Raw genomic sequence first — 18,600 nt, forward strand, 5'->3', positions numbered from 1 at the left:
GGACACTGACCTCTGGACGTGCGTCACCTCAGCCACACTTAACAGAGAAGCAGACTGCGGGCCTGAGTAGGGTGCCTCCTGGAAGGAGGCTGGGGAGCTGGTGAGGGTGTGCACAGGGAGGGGCCAGGCCAGTTCCCTGAATTCCAGCCCCAACCTGCCCCGCAGCCCTGGGACTGCAGCCTTCGGGCTGGCTCAGCAGCAGGCCTGCTGGGGCCCTGACAGAGTTCTCCACTGGGTCCCCTGCCCTGGGGTCTGACACCAGCTGAGACCCCGACAGCTCAGCCTGCAGGTGGCAGGGGGAACTTCCGGGGCGTCGTTTCAGCAGGAGGTGAGGCGGCCGGCGCCTTCCCTTGATCATCAGTGGGGAGCCCCGACTCGGGGCCACCCCGGGCCCCGTCACCCTGCTTTCACAGAGGGGCCCGGCCAGGGGCCCCCACCACCAGTCACAGCCCCTCCCCGAAGCCTGAGACCCCCTCCGCTCCCTGCCCTCAGCGGCCCCCAGTCTCATCTTCCTCACTCTCAATACGCTCCACCTGTGTCTGCTCGGCCTGGCGTCTGGCCCCTCCTGCTCCCTGGGCTCTTCTGCCCAGGGCCCTGGACTTGGCGGGGTCCTGTCTGCACGGGGAGGCCCGCGTCCTGCTCCCGCTGTCCTCCCCAGCAGCACGTCTGTGCGGCACCCTGCTGGGCATCCCTGAGCCTCAGTTGCTCCCACCATCTGCAGCGGCTCCTCCCCACCCGCTCCCCCACCCCGCCAGGAGCGCAGCTGAGTGAAGCCCAGTCCTCACACAGCGCAGTGCCGGCAGGCCCTGTGTGGGAAACGCCGTCTTCCTGTGTGCCTGGCCGGCGGGTGCTGTGAGCCACGCCACGGAGCTTTGTCCTCCCACTCCCATGGCAGCCCGAGTCCCACGCCTGTCCCACTGTGTGTAGAGACCGTGGGCTCCTTGCAGGCTGTGTCCCAGCCGCCCCGTGCCTGGTGGACCGTGGGTAACGGCGAATCCCTCGTCTGAGCCGTCCTGAGCACAGCAGCTTGGACACGAGCAATACCCGCCGTGGGATCAGGGACCCACCCTCCGCCTCCTCATCCCAGTCGCCGGGGGCCTCTGCTCCTCTCGCTCTGGCTCCCTGGTGACAGTAGCCTCTCCTGCAGACCCTCCAGCTCCCGTCACCCACACTCTCTCCTGGGCCAAGGGCTGCACAGCCAGCTCCTCTCAGAGCAGCAGACCCCCTCCCCCTTCCAGGGAGCAGACACAGACCCCCGTGGGTGGGGCAGGATGAGAGGCAGAAAAGGGCCCACAGCTGGAGAAGTCAAGTTCCAAGGAAGATGGGGAGGAGCTGGAACCAGAAAGGGGCTGAAGCCACCAGTCGGGATGAGCCCTGCCCTCACGTGGTCAGTGCAGCGGGCTCTTCTGGCCCTGGTGGCTGCCTGACCCAGACTAAGGCCCAGCGCATGTTGAGTCAGTGAGCAGGCAGCCTCACAGCTGCGCCCCCTTCTCTGGGTCTGCAAAATGGGGGCACCGGCGCTGTGACGTGACACTCCATGCGACGAGGACCACGCGGGGCTCCGCCTGCTTCCGGCACCACCCTTGACCCAGGCCCTGGGAGCCCCACCCACAGGGCATCCACGAGACATGAGGGACCCCACGTGCACAGACGACCATTCCTCCTGGGCAAACGTAAAACACTCCTGCAGGCTTGCAGGACCTTCTCAGGCCCGCCCCCTGGGGCGGCAAAGGACTGCTGACTTAGGCCTCCCCCAGAACTGTAGCCTGCGAGAGATTCTTCCAACCCCCACTACCTCTCCCCAAAGAAGAGGATGAAGAGAGCCAAGGCACGGGCAGAGCCAAGGTGGACCACATTGCTGACCGCTCCTGGGAGAGTGACCTCAGGGGCCCAGAGTGGCGTGCTCTTGTGTGTGGGAAGGTTCCTGGGCCTAGTTCACGGGAAACATGCTACTTTATTAACACAGCCACCTCTGCTCCTAGTGCCCACACAAGGATGATGCCAGTGGTGTGATGGCCCCCACGCCTGGTAGGGCCCAGGCCCAGAGGTCACGGCTGCCCCCCACAGCCAGAGCGCTTGCAGAAGCTTGGCCACACCCCGCGCCATGAGGACCTGGGCCCAGAGGTGACAGTGTCCCAGCCCAGAAACGCGGGCTCTGGGGCCGGGTTTCCTTCCCGCGTGCCAAGGACATGAACGCTCAGCTGTCTGCCAGGGTCACGGTGGGGAGGGCTCCACAAAGGGTTCCCGAGCGGCTCTGCTGGCGCCCCCCTCCGGGCCTCTTGCCGTCTAGGTCTTCCAGGGTGCAGAGCTGCACACCGTCCCGGGCAAGCTGAGCCCGCAGTGCGGGCGCCGTGAGGACACGCAGCTCATGCAGGCGATCCAAAGAGCAGGAGAAGGCGTCGGGGCCCTCCCCGCAGCCCCCAAGAGGAGGCACGCTCGGGTAGCCAGGGTGTGCCATCAGCTCGGCCGTCACTGCCTGGCCAGTGGGCACACCTTCCAGGGCCCGAGCCAGCGCCTCCAGCACTCGGTGCGCGGACATATTCCGGCCGCAGGTGCTCAGGCCCACGAAGACGTCGGTCCACCTGTGGGTGCCAGGGCAGCAGCAGCAGGACCAAAGGTCTTGGTGGCCAGGGCTAGGCCAGGGACCCCTGGCAACTGGGGTGTGGGCAACGCGGGAGGAGGCCTGACCCCCGTCGAGATTAAGAAATGGGGAGGGGGGCACAGCCAGCCAGACGCACAGGGGTGGAGGGGGTTGCGCCAGGGGGCTGGGGGCCTTACCGAAGGCCATGGTGGACAAAGGGACCGATGGCGGCGCGGGCGTCTTGCTCCACGGCGCCGGCAAAGGCGCGCGCTGGGGCCTCCAGCCAGGCGCAGCCGTCCACCCCGCGCTCCAGCGGCAGCCTAGTGAAGCGCACTCCGCAGGCCTGCAGGGCCTCGGCGAACACCCGGCACACGCCTGCGGGCGGGCCGGGCGGAGTCAGGGCGAGGCACGTGCCGCACACTCCCACCCCGGCGTGGGAGCCCCGCCCCGCGCACCTGGGAGCACGTGCACGTGCTGATGGCCGTCCACGTGAGTAGGGTCCCTGCCCAGTAACTCCCGGAAGCGGCTCAGCTGGGCCTCCAGCTCTTCTCGCACCTGGAGGGCGAAGGTGAGTTATCTGGCGCGCGTCCGGGAGCAGCTCCCCATGGGACCCCGTCCCCGCGCTCCGCTGCGATCGTCCCTGCGTCTGAACCAGGGAGGCATCCGGCGCTCCAGTCCAGCCCGTAATGGTCCAGGGCACCCTCGCGGCGCAGCCCTGAGCGTCTTCCTGCAGCCGCACCTGCGCACCTGGGGCAAGATCACTTCTCCAGCCGCCACCGCCCGCCGGAATCCCATCTTGCCGAGGAAGAAGCCCTCGGAGCCGATCAGCGAAGAGGCGCCGTGGCGGGCCGGGCCCACGGGGCGGCCCTCGGACAGGTTGGCGTGGAGGCCCGTGGGGATCTGGTGCCTGCGGGCGGAGCGCGAGCGGGGAGCATCGGCGGCGCGGACGGCGGTCCCCGAGCCCGCCCCGGACCGTGCAGGAGGGCCGCCACTCACCTGCGGGCCAGTTCAGCCGCGCTCTCGGCGGCCGAACCGTTGACCAGCAGGGACACGCTGGTGACAGCCCCGGCCAGGAAGGCTTCCACAATGCCCTCGTCGCGCCGCGGGCAGTAGCCAAAGTCGTCTGCCGTGACCACCAGCCGCACGCGAAGCCGGGCCATGGTGCCTCCGTCCGCAGGATGCGCGAGGGTCCGAGCGCGCGAGCGGACGGTCCAGGCCCCGCCCCCGACGTCGCCCGAGGCCCCGCCCCGACGCACGCGCCCGCGCTCGGCCTTTGTTCTCGCCGCCTGCCGGTCCCGGGGGTCCCTGCAAGCCTGGTGCCCCGCCCCACCCCGAGCGCGGGACTCGCAGCGACTGCAAAAATGTCTCATATGTAAAACGGAAAAATCAAACCTGGGGGAAAAAAAAAAAAAAAACCAACCCTCTTACCCTCCCCCAAGGTCACCACTGTTCACTTTCTGGGTCATGTCTCCTGGTATTTTTTTTCCTCTAATAAATACACCCAAGCTTTCTGCTCCTTCCACCCCAAAGTATTTTGGTTTCTTGTTTGAGGAGACAATGATCACATCAGTGGCATTCCATCGTCGTAGTTTCTTTTCTTTTTTTTTTTTTGATACTATGAACTTTTTCATGTCTTTATTAGCTAACTATTTCTTTTACAAATTGCTTGTCTTTTGTTGATTTTTTGAAACGAGGCTTTTTCTTGACTTGTAAAAGCTCTGAACAAAGAGAAAGCCTGTACCAATGGTTTTATTTGAGAAGGCATCCGTCCCAGCTTCCATCTCTTGAGCCCTGTGTCAGGACACAACTTTACATTTTCGTGACCTCCTTTTTTTCCTCTGTGATCCAGAAAAACTTTCCTTACCAATGACTTTACAGTCACCATGGTTGACAGCCAGCGTTTTCATTTGGCGAGACTGGGAAGTGCAGTACCTGACGTCATTCCTGCGTTACAGATGAGGGCACTGCGGCTCAGAGAGGGCTAGTGTGTTGGCCTGTGTGACTCTGCGGGCATCAGTGGAGCTGGGACTGCCCTCCGGAGCGCTGGCCTGCCTCTGGTCGGCTCTGGTCCTCTGCGCCCTGCTTGCCCTCGGGGCGGAAAGGGCAGAGCTGAGCTGGAGAATAACAGTTAACACCCACCTCTGTGGGGGCGCAGTAAGAACTGGAGGCCTTAAAGAGTCGTCCTTCACCAGGCCCTCGGCATAAGGATGATCGTATTCAATTTCGTTCAGTCGCTCAGTTGTGTCCGATACTTTGTGACCCCATGGACTGCAGCTCACCAGGCTTCCCTGTCCTTTACCATCTCCCAGAGTTTGCTCAAATTCATATCCATTGAGTCGGTGATGCTTGTCTAACCAGCTCATCCTCTGCCGCCCCTTTCTTTCACCCTCAACTATCAGGCTCTTTTTCAGTGAGTCAGCTTTTCCTATCAGGTGGCCAAAGAGTTTCAGCTTCAGCATCAGTCCTTCCAGCGAATATTCAAGGTTGATTTCCTTTTAGGATGAACTGGTTTGATCTCCTTGCAGTCCAAGGGACTCTCAGGAGTCTTCTCTGTCACCACAATTTGAAAGCATCAATTCTTCGGTGTTCAGCCTTCTTTATGGTCCATTTCTCACATCTGTACATGACTACTGGAAAACCATAGCTTTGACTAGACGGACCTTTGTCAACAAAGTGTTCAGTAGTGATGACTAGATTGTGGGACTTCAATCATCCTTCTCCACTGGGAAGCTGGTCCTGGAAAGTCTAGAGGCCCTGAGGTACTCGATTGGAAGGATGAAATTCACATTTATTGAGCACCTACTGATATTAGAAAGATCATAGAATAGGGGTGAGAACCACAATTCCTAACTCCAGGGAGCATGAACTGATAGTCCATTAACCACATGGTGTGGCAAAGTGTGGGATGGGGTTTGTGGTCATTTGGTTGGGGGGACGAGCCTTCTGGGAAGGCTTCTCCTAGGAGGTGACACCTGGATGGATTGCATTAGGAAGAGCCTTGGGGCAGACAGGTAGGAGAGAGAGAGGAGGGCAAGATTTACAGGTTTTATAAGAGTGCCAGTGTTGTAGGAAGATTAACTTCATCTCCAAACCCGTGTGAAAAGTCACTCAGCTCCACTTACGGAGACGGAGCAGGCGACTAGAGGGGTTGAGTTGCCCCCGCGGGAAACCCCGGAGCTGGGAGTTGATGCTGATCTGTGATTTAAGAGGCGGGATTCCTTCCAGTCCGCCAGGGACAGAAGCTGGGATGTCCACACTGGGCGAGTGGAGGACAGTCTGCGAGCAGGAGCCCAGGACAACTCAGGGACCAGAGAGAAGCCGAGGAAGGTGCTTGTGTCACCTGGGGGGCAGGCGGTGGCTCCGTCTCTCAGGCTCCCCCTCCAAGCAGGGTCTCCAGCGCCGACTAGGAATGTGGGCGGGCCAAAGCCGGAGCCTGAGGGAGGGGCCCCGCGGGCCCCGCCCCAACCATTGTGCCGCGGGAGCCGGCGAGCGAGCGGCGTGGCGCAGGCCAATCAGGACGCGGGATGCAAATGAAAAGGCCCCCGGGCGGCCCCGAGCTGCTCGGACGCCCTGCGGAGGGCTCGGACCGCAGCGGAGCGCGAGCCCAGGGGTCACCGGCTTGGTGAGTGGGTTGCCGGGGGCCCGGGTCGGACGCCGGGGCCAGGAGGACGGAGGGCGGGCGCAACAGGGCTAAGAGATGACTCTGGACACGGACGTGGCTGAGACGCGCAGGGGCTCCGAGCAGAGGACCTGCCGGACCTGTGAAGGACGCGGGGTGCAGAAAGCCGGGGACCAGCGGTCCACGGACTGACGGGGACACCGACCCATGGAGGGCGGGGGGCACACTCATGCCATATCCCCGCCCGGCGCAGACAGGAATCCGCGGTTTCACCGCGCAACCGAAGAGAGAGGAGGAGGCCAGCGGGCCCGGCCATCGGCACCATGGCCAGCTGCCGCCACCATTCGGGCTACCTGGCGGACGATGAGGCCGGCCACCCTACCTACGTGGCCCGGGTAAGTGGGGAACCCACCGTGTTCCCCAGTAGCCCACAGCCCCCCCGCTCCCCCCGCCCCCCGTTTCTCATCCCCCACGGATGTCCTCTCTGGGCCGCATAGTGACCTGTTGTCTTCAGCACTCCGCCGCCGCCCTGCGGGGCCCTGGTCACCTCTGTCAGTCTCTTTCCCTGTGCCCCCCGACCCCCAGGGGCCTGGGAGGACCCCAGAGTGAGAACAGAGTCTCCTGAGGGCCTCTGGCTGGAGATGCAGCAGCCGCTATGGGGCGCACAGGGCTCAGGACCGCAGGTGGTCTGAGGAGACCGGCAGTGGGGCAGTGCCGAGAGGTTTCGTGGTTGCCCAGTCATGCCCTGGGTGAGGGCACAAGCGGGCTTTCAGACTGCCCAGCCACATCTTGTGTATGTGAAGCGTACACGTCAGGGAAGCTTCAGGGCCACCCTGAACGGACCCCCATTCTGCAAGAGAGGGACCTCAAGAGAGGGCATCGTGCCTGAAGCTGGCAGAGCCAGGGTCCAGAGCCTGAGCTGCCTGGCTCCAAAACCCCGTTCATTTTATTGCCCAGTCCCCACCCAGCTCCTGGTGCCCTAGGAGGACCCCCGGGAACACCTTCCCCCGCCATGGGGCATCCTTGCCCACCCTGACATGCCTGTCTGCTCAGGTGCAGCCACCTAAGAAGTCACTGTTCTCGGAAATGGGCCACGCCTCCAAGCCGGGCCACAGGCCACACCCGCCTTCCTCGCATGACCCCTCTGGCAGTTCAGGCCGCTGCAGAAACCGTCAGGGCCCTCGACCCTTTAGGAGCTTCCTGGATTTCCTTGTCGAGGGTCAGGTGCTGGAAAGCCTGCAGACGGTGGTGGAGGAGGCAACGGAGCGCATGGCCACCGTGAAGACCGAGGCGGGAGTGCCGCTGGTGGAGGTGCAGGACCCCGTGGAGGTGCCGAGGGGCGGGCGCCGGGCGCGGGCCCGGCCCAGCCTCAGCACCCTCCGCCGGCACCGCGCCCGGCCCGGCCTCTGCGTGGGACGCCCCAACAATTACCCCTCCCGCTCTAGCTCCATGTCCGACTCCCGCAGCAGCTGCACAGCCGCCGACTGGCCGGGCTGCCACAGCCGGGACAGCGACCTGGGCTCCCAGGGCCTGGGCCGACTGCCACCCGTGACGGACCAACTCCTGCTGGAGAAGAGCCTCAAACGGCTGCTGCAGCTGGAGAACCGAGGGGTGAGGTCAGGGGCTGCGGACCCGGTGGTGGGGGGGGTGCGGGGCTGACCCCAGCCGGGAGCCCAGCACCAGGCCTTGCTTGGCCGCCCGCGGACATCTCTGAGGGTTCCCCTTCTCTCTGCAGAGAGGCCTGGGGCAGGCCTCCTCCCACGGGGACTCGCTGCTGTGGGACTCGCTGGACAGCCAGAGCAGCACCCAGTGGACCGTAGAGCAGCCCCTGTCGTGGTTCTCAGGCCCGCTGGGCTCGAGCTGGGACACGCACGAATCGTCAGAGCTTGGGCCCACGGAGCGCGAGCTGGGCTTCCTCAGGCGGCAGCTGAACAAGGAGATGAGATCCCTGCTGAGCCAGCCGGCGTCGTTTGAGCTGCCTGGCTACTCTACGCTCCGCGAGCCCCATCGGACGCTGGACTTCCTGGCCGAGCACCACCTCTTCCCCGCCCTGCAGAACGTGGTCAACCGGGCCGTAGAGAAGCTCAGCGGCGCCCGCCGCCGCGACGGCGGCCCGCTCTTCCGGTCGGAATGGGAGACCGCCCGGGAGTCCGACTCCAAGGTGGCCACGCCCACGGACGGGGAGGAGCTCTACGAGTCACCGCCCACCACGGCCTCCAGCCCCCGGACCGAGCAAAAGAAGAGCCAGCACAAGGGTCGCGCCAAGGCCAAGGAAGGTGGCTCTCCCGTGCCAAGCCCTCAAGTGGCCACCAGGTTCCGGCTTGAGGTGACAGACACTGAAGAGCCCAAGGTTTCTCCATCCCTCCCCAAGCAGGAGGGGCTGGACCGGGACCCCAGAGTACAGAAACCGTCCATTCCCGCCTCGGAGCCCCTGAGCTCGCGGGCCCAGCCCTGGCAGAGCCCGCACCTCGCCGCGCCCGCGCCCTGGGAGGTGGCGGAGGCGCCCTTCAGGCTGACCCGCAGCGCCCCCCGGGCCTTGGTTCCGCTGGCCTCTCCCCACCCCTCGTCTTCGAACCCCTTCTCGGCGCTGTCACCCCACCCCTCTGCGCTCAGGGGCCCCTCTCCATCTCGGGTCCTGCCGGAGCGGGAGGTGACCTCCTCCAGATTGGGGCCTGGGGTCTTGGGGCCAGGGCTGCAGTGGAAGGGGTCCTATCGCCACCGCTCCTAGCCACCACTACTGTTACTGAAAAAGGAGCCAGGTTTCTTGCCAGGCCCTTGGGGGCACCACCTGAGCCGGGGGTGGGGTGGGGGGCTGTGAGCTAACGAGTGAGCTCAGAGTCTGGTCCTAGCCACTGCCACGTGTTGTCAAAGATGAATAAAGGCTATTTTTTATTCTGGGTATTTTTTTTTTTAAGGTTTGTACGTGAGTCTCGGAGGCCCTCCCAGAAGGGGAAGGTCCTGTCCCTTGCGGACAGCAGCCTGAGCCCAGAGTAGGGCCCTGTGTCTGAGGCCTACCCGCTGTGGTCCTGCCGTCCAGGGTGGGACTCTCCAAGCGAGTCTGCAGGCTGAGAGGGCGGTCCTCGGGCAGAGTGTGGAGAGAGGACGTGGGTGGCCTCACCCTGGCGGCTCCTCTGCGTGGCCCCCAGCCTGCTTTCACCCCATCGGGGTTCAGGCACGCTTCCCTCCTCTGAACCCCGGCCTGGGTGAGGGTCGTGCAGACCCCCTTTTGACTACATGGGGACTGAGGTCAGTGGCCTGGCCCTGGGCCTGACTGACCAGGGTGGGTCGGCACATGGGACCCCAGCCCAGCTCTCCAATGGGCCAGTGGAGCCGACCTGGTGAGGCCACACCCAGTGTGGAGCGGGCGATGTGCCGTGTGGGTGCTGCGGAGGATGCTCTGGGTGGGAGGGAAGCCAGAGGGCAGGCAGGGATGGATGACCTGTCTCCCTCACCCTCCCCCGACTCCTGCGCAGAGCCCCGGCTGCAAGTTCAGCAAGAAGAAGCCGCTGCCCTCCATCCTGTCCAGGTCCAGCAGCGTGTCCCAGCTCTCCAACCCTTGGCATGAGGAGCTCATCGACTACCTGAAGGATCAGGCCGTGTCCCTGCTCGTCCACAAGTACAGCTTTGAGAAGAGCCTCGCTGACCAGCTGGGCTTCATCTCCTTCCCGGTCACCGAGGTGCTCATGGACCTCTACCTGGGCTTCAAGAAGGTGAAGGGCTCACACGTCCGCCTGTCCTCCACGGTCGACTGGCACTGCCTGCTGCGCCAGCTGGAGGAGGCCGAGTCCAGCCAGCGCTCGTCCCGGCTGGTGTTCCGGGCCCCCGACCGACCGACCTCCCAGCACAGCACCCCCCGGCGAGGCGTGGGGACCCCCGCCACGCCCTCCGAGGTCTCCACCAGGGGCCACAGGATCCGGGATAAGCCCACGGGGCCCTCCCGCCTCGACACGAGGCCCAAGGGCTCCCGGCCACATCCCCCACAGGAGCACTCCAGGCCCCCAGAGGCCAAGCGGATCCTGTCCCCCACCAAGGCCGGCGTGGCCTCCCATCCGTCCGAACAGACAGTGGACATGGAGGACCGGCAGAGCATGGAGGAGGAGGATGAAGAGGAGGAGGATGAAGAGGAGGAGGAGGAGGATGAAGAGGAGGAGGAGGAAGATGAACAGGAGGAGGACGAGGAGGAAGACTTCTTTGGAGATGAAGACCAGCCCCAGAGCTCCCAGGAGCCTCCAGGGGAGGCCACAATCAGCTCCCCCATGGCAGGCTCCGGGGCAGGCCCCAGTGACCCCTTGTGAGGCCCCATGCGGCCTCACCACACACTCCATGGCCCACTCCTCCTGCCACCGCTGACCACTGCTGTTGCACCTGCCCTGCCCGAGCAGAGGTCAGAATGGCTGGTACCCACAAGGAGCTTCGCTGAGCCTCTCGTGGGAGCCAACAGGAAAAATAAAGCTTGTGTTGATGCAGCACGGTTTTCCTGTCAGAGATCTCAGATGTCCTTCCACACATCCACCTCTGCCCCCCACCCAGACCCTCCGGTGGGCTGAGCCCGGCCTCCTGGGCAGCTGCCAGTGCCCTGAGCCCTGTGACCTCCTTGGCTCTGCTCCTGGCTCTTCTCTGCCCCAGTCTGAATCTTCCTGGCTCTTCAAACCTCTTGAGAAAGAACAAAAGTGAAAGTCGCTCAGTCCTGTCCGACTCTTTGCGGCCCCATGAACTAAACAGTCCATGGGATGCTCCAGGCCAGAATACTGGAGTGGCCAGCTGTTCTCCTCTCCAGGCAACCTTCCCAACCCAGGGATTGAACCCAGGTCTCCCGCATTGCGGGCAGATTGTTTACCAGCTGAGCCACCAGGGAAGCCTCTTAGGACTCATTGTCTCCACCCACACACTGCCCCTGGGATTATTGCTTCCCCTTCCAGAGAGGGGCGGCTCTGCCAGGACACACAGGCCCTCTGCTGGTCGGTCAGGCTGTGGACTGGCTGCCCCTTCCGTAGGGGCCCTGGGCAGAACAGGACAGCTCTCTCTCTCGAAGGGTCTGTGGACTCGGCTGGTACCCTGGTTGGAGGGTCTCACGTCCAAGGCCCTCCCAGAGCTTCTGGCCATCCTGTATCCCCAGCTCAGCACCCTCCTCCCCTCTGCCTTCCTAGGGCTAACCTGGCATCCTCACCCTGACCCTGCCCCTGCAGCTCCAGGGCCTCAGGGAGAGGCACGTTGGCTTCCCTGACTCTATCCCTGGGGTCTCTGCTGCTCTTGGATCAGCAGACAGCTCTTTATTCCAAGCAGCAGTTCTGGAGTCGATGTGCTTTTTTGGGGGGGCTGTGGGATTTTAGCTCCCTGACCAGGGATCAAAGCCACACCCCCTGCAGAAGCAGCAGGAGTCATAACCACTGCACTGCCAGGGATGGCCTGCACTGGTCTTTGGACACTGTCTTCACCTTGCGGGGAGATTACCTGCTGTGTCCTCACCGTCGTCTGGTCCCAACACAATGGGAAGCCGTTGGCAGCTTTCAGCAGGCACCTCGTGTGACCTGATTTATGCTTTTTAAGAAAAAACACTTTCTTGGGTGGAGAATGTCTTGGGAGGGGCCTCAGTAGCAGGGAAATCTCAGCGGTGTGGTAGATATCTGGAGGGGGACATGGGGTACGTTGGTTTAGGGTGCTGACGGGGACTCAGGAGACATGCCTTCCAAGCTGTTCGGAGTCAGAGCCATCAAGATGCGTTGGGGTAGATGGGAGGGGTGTGGTGAAGAGAGGAATCAAAGATGAGTCCCCAGTTTGGGGCTTGAAGAGCTTGTGAATTTGTGAACAGGGGTGGCATTACTCAAAATCAGAAGCCTAGGGTCGAAGCAGTGGGAAAGAGGCTGCAAGTTCTGGTCTGGTCATACTACATTTGAGATGTTTGTTGGTGTGTCTGGATTGCACTCTAGCCCCTCTGCCTGGGTTGGAGGCGCCTCCAAGACAGGGTCTACTAAATCCAGGGCAGACAGCATTTTAGACACTGAGTTGTTGAAAAGATCAAGGCACCTGGTCCTACATGGAATTCCAAATAAAGACAATGTTCAGCCTGAAAACTGGGACTTCCCGGTGGTCCAGTGGTTACGACCACACTTCCACCGCAGGGGGCGTGGGTTTGATCCCTGGTCAGGCAACTAACAGCCCACACGCTGATGAGCACCGAGTCAGGGGGAATATGAAAACCGAAAACTAATCCATTGCTGTAATTTAAATGAATCTATCCTGGATTTTCTGAATTCTAAATTCTGGATGTCTGGATGATTTAATCAAACACAGACTTTTTTTTTTTTTTTCTCCCTGCTTTGCTGGTGCCCCAAGTGCTGAGCAGTCAGCCGTTTCCTGGGCTGGGCTGAACTGAAGGGCCTAGAAGTCAAGGTAAGAATATTCCACGAATGAATAAATAAACAGCCGTGTAAGTTTCCCGCCTTACAGGACTGAGCAGACAGCTCTCTGAGAAGGCAGTGAGTCCCCAGCCTGGGACACACAGTCACCCAGGCTTGGTTCGCAGTCATTTGGTCTCCCAGGGCTCCGGGTTCCCAAGGCAGCTCAGGGTTTTCTGATGACTGCTAGCCTCTATATCACAGCTCCCTGCTGCCCTGTGCTGCCCAGTGGCCTAGTGACCATGAGATTCTGCCCAGGAAGGGCCCAGGGAATTCAGACCCTCCAGGGTCCAGGGACACTAAATGTGACCCAATGTCAGGGGGCAGTGGTCGAGCGACTGGAGGATTAGGTCCAGGAACTGAAGGAGCATGTGTCCACTCGTGACCACATAATCTAGTAGTCGAGCAACCTCAAGCCCCTGCAGCTGTGGACCCGGGGTCCGAGGGGGACACCATCACTGAGGGCCAGGGGATCTGGGATCAAGGTGATCGGGTGAACTGGGTTACTGAGCCCGGCGGGCGCTAGAGCGGCGCCCTAGCCGGCAGCCGCCTGGCATCCAGCACTCCCGCGGCTGGGAGCCGCCTGGGCCTCCCCTGGATCCTCATTGGTCAGCCCTCGGAGGCGTGGACCAGTCAAAACGTTCCTCGTGTCGCCAGGGCCCTCCCAGCCGCCGCTCGCCGAAGCTGGGGGCGGGTCTCTCCGGCGCGGACCCAATGGCAGCAGAGGCGGAGCGCCGTGCAGGCCGGCGATTGGCTGCTGCGGCGGGCCCTGTCAGAGTCCGGATTGGCCGGCGGCGGAGACGGAAGCGACCGCGGGCCGAGTCGCCGGACCCCGGCCGGGGCGATGTGGAGCGCGGGCAGCGGTCGAGCTGCGGGCCCGGCGCTGCTGGGTATACTGCTGGCCCTCTCGCTGTCGGGGGGCCGTGCCGCCAAGAGCGACGCGGGGCTCGTGACCTGCGGGTCGGTGCTGAAGCTGTTCAACACGCAGCACCGGGTGCGGCTGCACTCGCACGACATCAAATACGGATCCGGTGCGCGGGCCGGGGCCGGGGCCGCCCGACGGCGGGCTGGGCGCTGGGTCCCCGCGGGGCAGCGGGCTGGGGGTCCTCAGGGCAGGAGGCCGGAAGTTTCGAGGGCGCGGTCGGTACGCCGTTCGGAGCGGCGGACCTGGGAGTGCGACCAGAGGCGGGCGGGGGGCGGGGAGCGCCTTGGGGAGCCGTTGGGTCCCAGGGTCGAGGTCGTCGGGAAAGCGGAGGTTGTCCGGGGCGAGGGTCGGCGTTGCCAAGTTGACGGCCACCCCGGGGATGGGGTGTCGTCCCCAGGCAGCGGCCAGCAGTCGGTGACCGGTGTGGAGGCGTCCGACGACGCCAACAGCTACTGGCGGATCCGCGGCGGCACGGACGGCGAGTGTCCGCGCGGGTCCCCGGTGCGCTGCGGGCAAGCGGTGAGGCTGACGCACGTGCTCACCGGCAAGAACCTGCACACGCACCACTTCCCGTCGCCGCTGACCAACAACCAGGTGAGCGCCCCTGGCTTGTGAGCGCGGGGCCTGGGCACCTGCTCAGAGCCCCAGCTTTTCTCTGTGAAATGGGAGCGTCAAGTTACAAGCGTTTGCCCGGCGCCCACTCTGGGGACAGAGAGATGACCCCCACCGGCGCCTACCGCCTGGAGCCCTCAGCTCCGCAGGGACACAGCTGGAAGAGCCGTCTGGCTGGAGAGCTCCACTCCTGGGCGGGAGCTGGACCCAGGAGGGGGATCCACTCAGCTGTTGCGGTAGAGAATGGGAAACTCCGCGGCGAGGAGGCACTCAGGCCGGCCCTGGAAGGATGAGGAGGAATCCAGGGAGGAGATGGGCGTCTTCCCAGGCCTGGGCAAGAGCCTGTGTGCGAGTTCATCAGAACTGGGAGGGCGGTGGGGCTGGAACAGAGGGTGGTTGGGGGCTTATCCAAAGAAAAGGATGAGATAATAGAGCCTTGGCTGTCAGGCTGAGAGGCAGACAGGATGCTGAGTGCAGGTCAGAGGGTTTAGGACAGAAGGAACTGGAGGAGGAGGGAGGCGGGGAGGTCTTGACTCCTTGGGGGCCAGTGGTCGCCACCCAGGCAGGTGAGACGGGTGTGCATGTGTTTGAAGAACCCGTGTTGGGGGGACTCGGGGCTGGGGGGGGGTGGTCCCAGTTGGCAGCTGTGGAAGCTGAGTCTCAGGGAGACGTACGGGGAAGTGAGTGCCACTGCCAGGCAGGTGCCCACAGGGGACTCAGGGCTCCCTTCGTCGCGACCACTGTCCTCACCCCGTCTGCCCCCACAGGAGGTGAGCGCCTTTGGGGAGGACGGCGAGGGGGACGACCTGGACCTGTGGACGGTGCGCTGCTCAGGGCAGCACTGGGAGCGGGAGGCCGCCGTGCGCTTCCAGCACGTGGGCACCTCCGTGTTCCTGTCGGTCACTGGCGAGCAGTACGGGAGCCCAATCCGGGGGCAGCATGAGGTGCATGGCATGGCCAGTGCCAGCGCCCACAATAAGTGGAAGGCCATGGAAGGCATCTTCATCAAGCCCAGCCCAGAGGCCCCTGGGGGCCACGATGAGCTCTGAGTGCTGTGGACCAGTGGGTGGAGGGCAGCGGGGGGTGTTGTCTGCAGACGACTCTCGGGGGAGACTTTGGCTTTGTAGGGGTTCTCAAGTGCCTTTATGATTAAAGAATGTTGGTCTGTGGTCGCACTTAACCGTGAGCCTGGGGCTGACCCGAAGCTGCCAGCTGGTCCCACTCAGCATCTCTTCCTCAGTGTGAAAGCTCTGTCTCCAGCACAGCTGGTAGCTGAACCCGTCCAGACCTCTCTGATGCTCTTCTGTGCGCTCTCAACACTTCCCAGGGCCATCACAGCCCCCTCCCCCACCCTCAGATGGCCTGATATGCTCCAGCCCTCGAGCTCCATGAACCTTCCTGATAAGGGCTGGGGTCTCAGCAGATTGCAGGAGCCCTGCTCCCTACCAGTTGGGATGGGCACAAGCTGGCCAGTCCCTCATCCCTTGAAGGGCGTCCCTTCCTCCTGACACCCTTCCCCTGGCAGTTGCGACAGTCTGGACCCTTGCCTTTGACCAAGCACTGGGCCGGGACTCTGCCCATCTGGTGGAGATTCACATCGCAGGATTCGTCTCCGTGCAGATTGGCACCCCACATGCTCAGCTAGCCCCAAACCCTGGAAGCCCTAACAGAACTTCAAAAGATATTGCAAGGGAAGATAACCACAGAGGACTGCTGCTTGCAGACATCTGAGAAGGCTTCCTGGAAGAAGAGTCACACTTTGAGCTGTCAAAGGGTTGAAACTTGAAGGAACAATAAATCGGCTGGCCCTTGACAGAGGACGGTAATAGCAGTTTTGCTGGTGCGTGGGTGCCCTCTAGAGGTGATGGCAGAGATTACAAGCTGAAGGACTTGAGCTGCTGGGGTTAGAGGGTGCCACTTTCCGGCAGGAGAGGAAGAGCCCAAGGAGAGGCCAGGGGTGGCAACCAGTGGGAAGGGCCTTGGAGGAGAGTGAGCACCTGACTTCTGAGAAGTCAGTTGGCCTTAGGGCATGAGAGAAAAGCTCTAGCCAGTTGTGAAACCTGAGCGGAGGGAGGGTCATGATTACCCCCTTTACTCCCCTGTCCCTTCCCCAGGAGGTCCTGCTCTGCTCCGACCTTTTGAGCATCCTTTACTACCCTCCACTTCTCTCCCACTGCTCACCTGACCTGAGACAGGCGTGCAGGCAGTTTGTTGGGAAGTGATCCCAGGAAACACTGGGGAAGGAGTGGGGCTGAGAGGAACCCGAAAGGCAGCTGGTAGAACATGCAAGTGGGGGGCACTTATCCAACCAGGGTACCTTCTCTCACTGGCTGAGGGCTGCGGGGCGCTGGGGGTGTCCCTCTGCAGCCCTTCCCACTTGCCCTGGATTCTGCAGCCAGAACGAAGCCCTCAGGCACTGGCGGTGAGCATCCTTTCCATAGAGGTGAGTGCTAACGGGGTGTGGGCGCCTGCAGTGTGGACCACACTGAAAGTCCCAGGGGCGGTCCTCTGGGCTGTGAGAGCCCACTTCTGCCTCTGTTACCGCCCTGCCACAACACACACACAAGTGAGGAGTGTTAGTTAATAGCGGACTCCAACAGTGCACGGGAAGAATCCTCGGAAATCGAGGCTGAAGCTGTGAGAGCAGGTGAGGTGGCCGCAGGCGGAATGCAGGACAAGACCAAAAATTAAAACCGCAGCAGCAGCCGATCTCTCGTTTATTGAAAACTAAGTGCCAGGCACTGGGTCAGCGATTTACACAGCGTCTCATCTGCTCCCAGCAACGAATCTATGAAGCACAGCACGTTCAATTATCGTCTTAATTTTTCAGAGGAGGTTTACTGAGGTTGCTAAAGATGCAAACCCAGCTCTGTCTGCCTTCCGAAACATTTGCTCTCAGGCTCTGGACTGAGCGAATAAAAGAGGAGGGGGCCCAGATGCGCAGTAGCCTAAATACTACCCTCTCCAACACACACACGCTGCAGCTCTGTGAGGGCCGGCGGCGCTATGTCCATCCTCCCGGGTCATCAGTCCCCCGGGAAGCACTGAATGACTGCTTATCCAAGATCACGCAGGGACCCGAGTGGCGCCCCCTTCCCTGTGCCTTCCACGGATCCGCAAGGCTCCGGGGGAGGGGGCGGTGGTGGAGGTGGGCTCCAAGACCTTGTCCCGCACATAGCCCAGGCCCGCCCGGTGGTTTCAGACAGATCTCATTCGGTTCAAGTCCGGCGATGCGGTGGGGTTGAGCGGGGAGGGGGTTACCCCAGCCACGAAGCCCACCGCAGCCGAGCACGCCACCGGGGAGGCACCGGGAGCAATCCCAGTATGCCAGACGGGGCGGCCTGCAGCCGCGCCGGCGTTGGCTTGAGCGCGCGCGCGCGCGCGGGTCGGGACATTTTCCTCCGGTCACAGCCCCCTCCGCAGCGGGTCTGGCCGCGCGCCCGGCGCCCCCACCGGGCTTCCAAGCGCCTCGCCCAGGCGGCGATGAAAACTCGCGGAGACTGGAGCTGCGAAAAGGCGGGCAAAGTTCCCTTTGATAAGTTATGAATGGGGAGGCAGTGTTCGCAGAACTCATTGTTAAAACCGCGGAGCCGAAGCCTCGGCCCGCGCGCGACCAATCAGGGCCCGCAGGCTATTTTGAAATCGCTCAGGCCCCAGCCAACGAGCGCGCGCGGGGAGGAGCCTTCGCCGGCGCCGGCCAATGGGCGCGGCGCTATGCTAAGGAGCCGGGGGCCGGGCCGCCGCCTGTCAGCGGGTTAAAGATGGAGCCGGCGGCCGGAGGGCGCCACGAGGTGCGGGGTGGTCCTGGGGGGCGGCTCGGGCGGACGGCCGCCCGGACCTCTCGCCGCCACCTCCCGAGACCTGCCGCGGCCCGGGGGGAGGAAGGGGCGTCCTCCGCGTGAGTAGCCGGGTCCGAGGTGGGGGCGCGGGACAGGGCGGCCCTCTCCCGCCGGAGGGGTTGGTGTGGAGGGGCGCAGCCCAACACCCCGGGCGGCCCCCTCTGAGCAGGGAACCACAGAGTGCCGGGGAGCCCCCTCGTCCCTCTTTTCTCTGGGCCGCCGGGCAGGGAGTCTCCCGGGACAGAATGAGGGGCCCAAGTTGGGGGCCAGGAGCCAGGGGCCTGGGACGGGGGCCTGAGTTGGCGGGGGCGCGCCGGCCCGGAGTTGAGGGGGGGGTCACCCTTCTTTTCTCCGAGGCTCGGGCCGGGCAAGGGCTCAGGGTTGTCAGGCTGTATCCACCCACCCCCGCCTCAGGCGCCAGTGGGTTTCTGACCGCACTGGAGCGCGGGCCCCTCTCCTTTGTGTGTGCGCCCTACCCACGGTCCGCTCCGCTCAGGTGCTGGAGCCGGCCCTCTGTCTGGGGTCGCATACCCACGGCTCTCCGGAGGGTACCGGGGAAGGTCTGGCTCCCCTGGGGGTCCTGAGAACTCCAGGGACGGCAGCCCCCCGGTGAGATCCCCTCCGCGCCC

At 63.3% G+C, this 18,600-nt stretch overlaps 3 protein-coding genes across 3 annotated transcripts; 2 read left to right on the forward strand and 1 right to left on the reverse strand.

Annotated features, from left to right (window-relative positions):
* Nucleotides 1-2,122: 2,122 nt before the first annotated feature.
* YDJC (YdjC chitooligosaccharide deacetylase homolog) lies at nt 2,123-4,156 on the reverse strand. The gene is made up of 5 exons (XM_070385547.1): nt 3,578-4,156; nt 3,329-3,488; nt 3,037-3,136; nt 2,779-2,956; nt 2,123-2,582 (listed from the first exon to the last, which is right to left on the reverse strand). Exons 1-5 carry the CDS (start codon nt 3,949-3,951, stop codon nt 2,198-2,200), a joined length of 1,197 nt encoding a protein of 398 aa, XP_070241648.1. The 5' UTR covers nt 3,952-4,156; the 3' UTR covers nt 2,123-2,197.
* Nucleotides 4,157-5,980: 1,824 nt separating this feature from the next.
* On the forward strand, nt 5,981-8,928 carry CCDC116 (coiled-coil domain containing 116). The gene is made up of 3 exons (XM_070386703.1): nt 5,981-6,595; nt 7,254-7,811; nt 7,936-8,928. Exons 1-3 carry the CDS (start codon nt 6,524-6,526, stop codon nt 8,926-8,928), a joined length of 1,623 nt encoding a protein of 540 aa, XP_070242804.1. The 5' UTR covers nt 5,981-6,523.
* A 4,458-nt stretch (nt 8,929-13,386) lies between these two features.
* On the forward strand, nt 13,387-15,872 carry SDF2L1 (stromal cell derived factor 2 like 1). The gene is made up of 3 exons (XM_070385549.1): nt 13,387-13,626; nt 13,918-14,114; nt 14,900-15,872. Exons 1-3 carry the CDS (start codon nt 13,440-13,442, stop codon nt 15,179-15,181), a joined length of 666 nt encoding a protein of 221 aa, XP_070241650.1. The 5' UTR covers nt 13,387-13,439; the 3' UTR covers nt 15,182-15,872.
* Nucleotides 15,873-18,600: the final 2,728 nt, after the last annotated feature.

The sequence above is a fragment of the Bos mutus genome, chromosome 17 (assembly GCF_027580195.1).
Source record: "Bos mutus isolate GX-2022 chromosome 17, NWIPB_WYAK_1.1, whole genome shotgun sequence".
In the NCBI taxonomy this organism is placed as follows: Eukaryota; Metazoa; Chordata; class Mammalia; order Artiodactyla; family Bovidae; genus Bos; species Bos mutus.

What these genes read in the sequence shown, in the direction of transcription:
- SDF2L1 (XM_070385549.1), top strand. Translation starts at nt 13,440, where the DNA reads ATGTGGAGCGCGGGCAGCGGTCGAGCTGCGGGCCCGGCGCTGCTGGGT. An exon ending in CGACATCAAATACGGATCCG is followed by an intron (nt 13,627 to 13,917) that starts GTGCGCGGGCCG and finishes TGTCGTCCCCAG; the next exon opens with GCAGCGGCCAGCAGTCGGTG. An exon ending in CGCCGCTGACCAACAACCAG is followed by an intron (nt 14,115 to 14,899) that starts GTGAGCGCCCCT and finishes CTGCCCCCACAG; the next exon opens with GAGGTGAGCGCCTTTGGGGA.
- YDJC (XM_070385547.1), bottom strand. Translation starts at nt 3,951, where the DNA reads ATGAGACATTTTTGCAGTCGCTGCGAGTCCCGCGCTCGGGGTGGGGCG. An exon ending in GCGGCTGAACTGGCCCGCAG is followed by an intron (nt 3,489 to 3,577) that starts GTGAGTGGCGGC and finishes CTCCGCCCGCAG; the next exon opens with GCACCAGATCCCCACGGGCC. An exon ending in GCACGTGCACGTGCTCCCAG is followed by an intron (nt 2,957 to 3,036) that starts GTGCGCGGGGCG and finishes GCCCGCCCGCAG; the next exon opens with GCGTGTGCCGGGTGTTCGCC.
- CCDC116 (XM_070386703.1), top strand. Translation starts at nt 6,524, where the DNA reads ATGGCCAGCTGCCGCCACCATTCGGGCTACCTGGCGGACGATGAGGCC. An exon ending in ACCCTACCTACGTGGCCCGG is followed by an intron (nt 6,596 to 7,253) that starts GTAAGTGGGGAA and finishes CTGTCTGCTCAG; the next exon opens with GTGCAGCCACCTAAGAAGTC. An exon ending in TGCAGCTGGAGAACCGAGGG is followed by an intron (nt 7,812 to 7,935) that starts GTGAGGTCAGGG and finishes TTCTCTCTGCAG; the next exon opens with AGAGGCCTGGGGCAGGCCTC.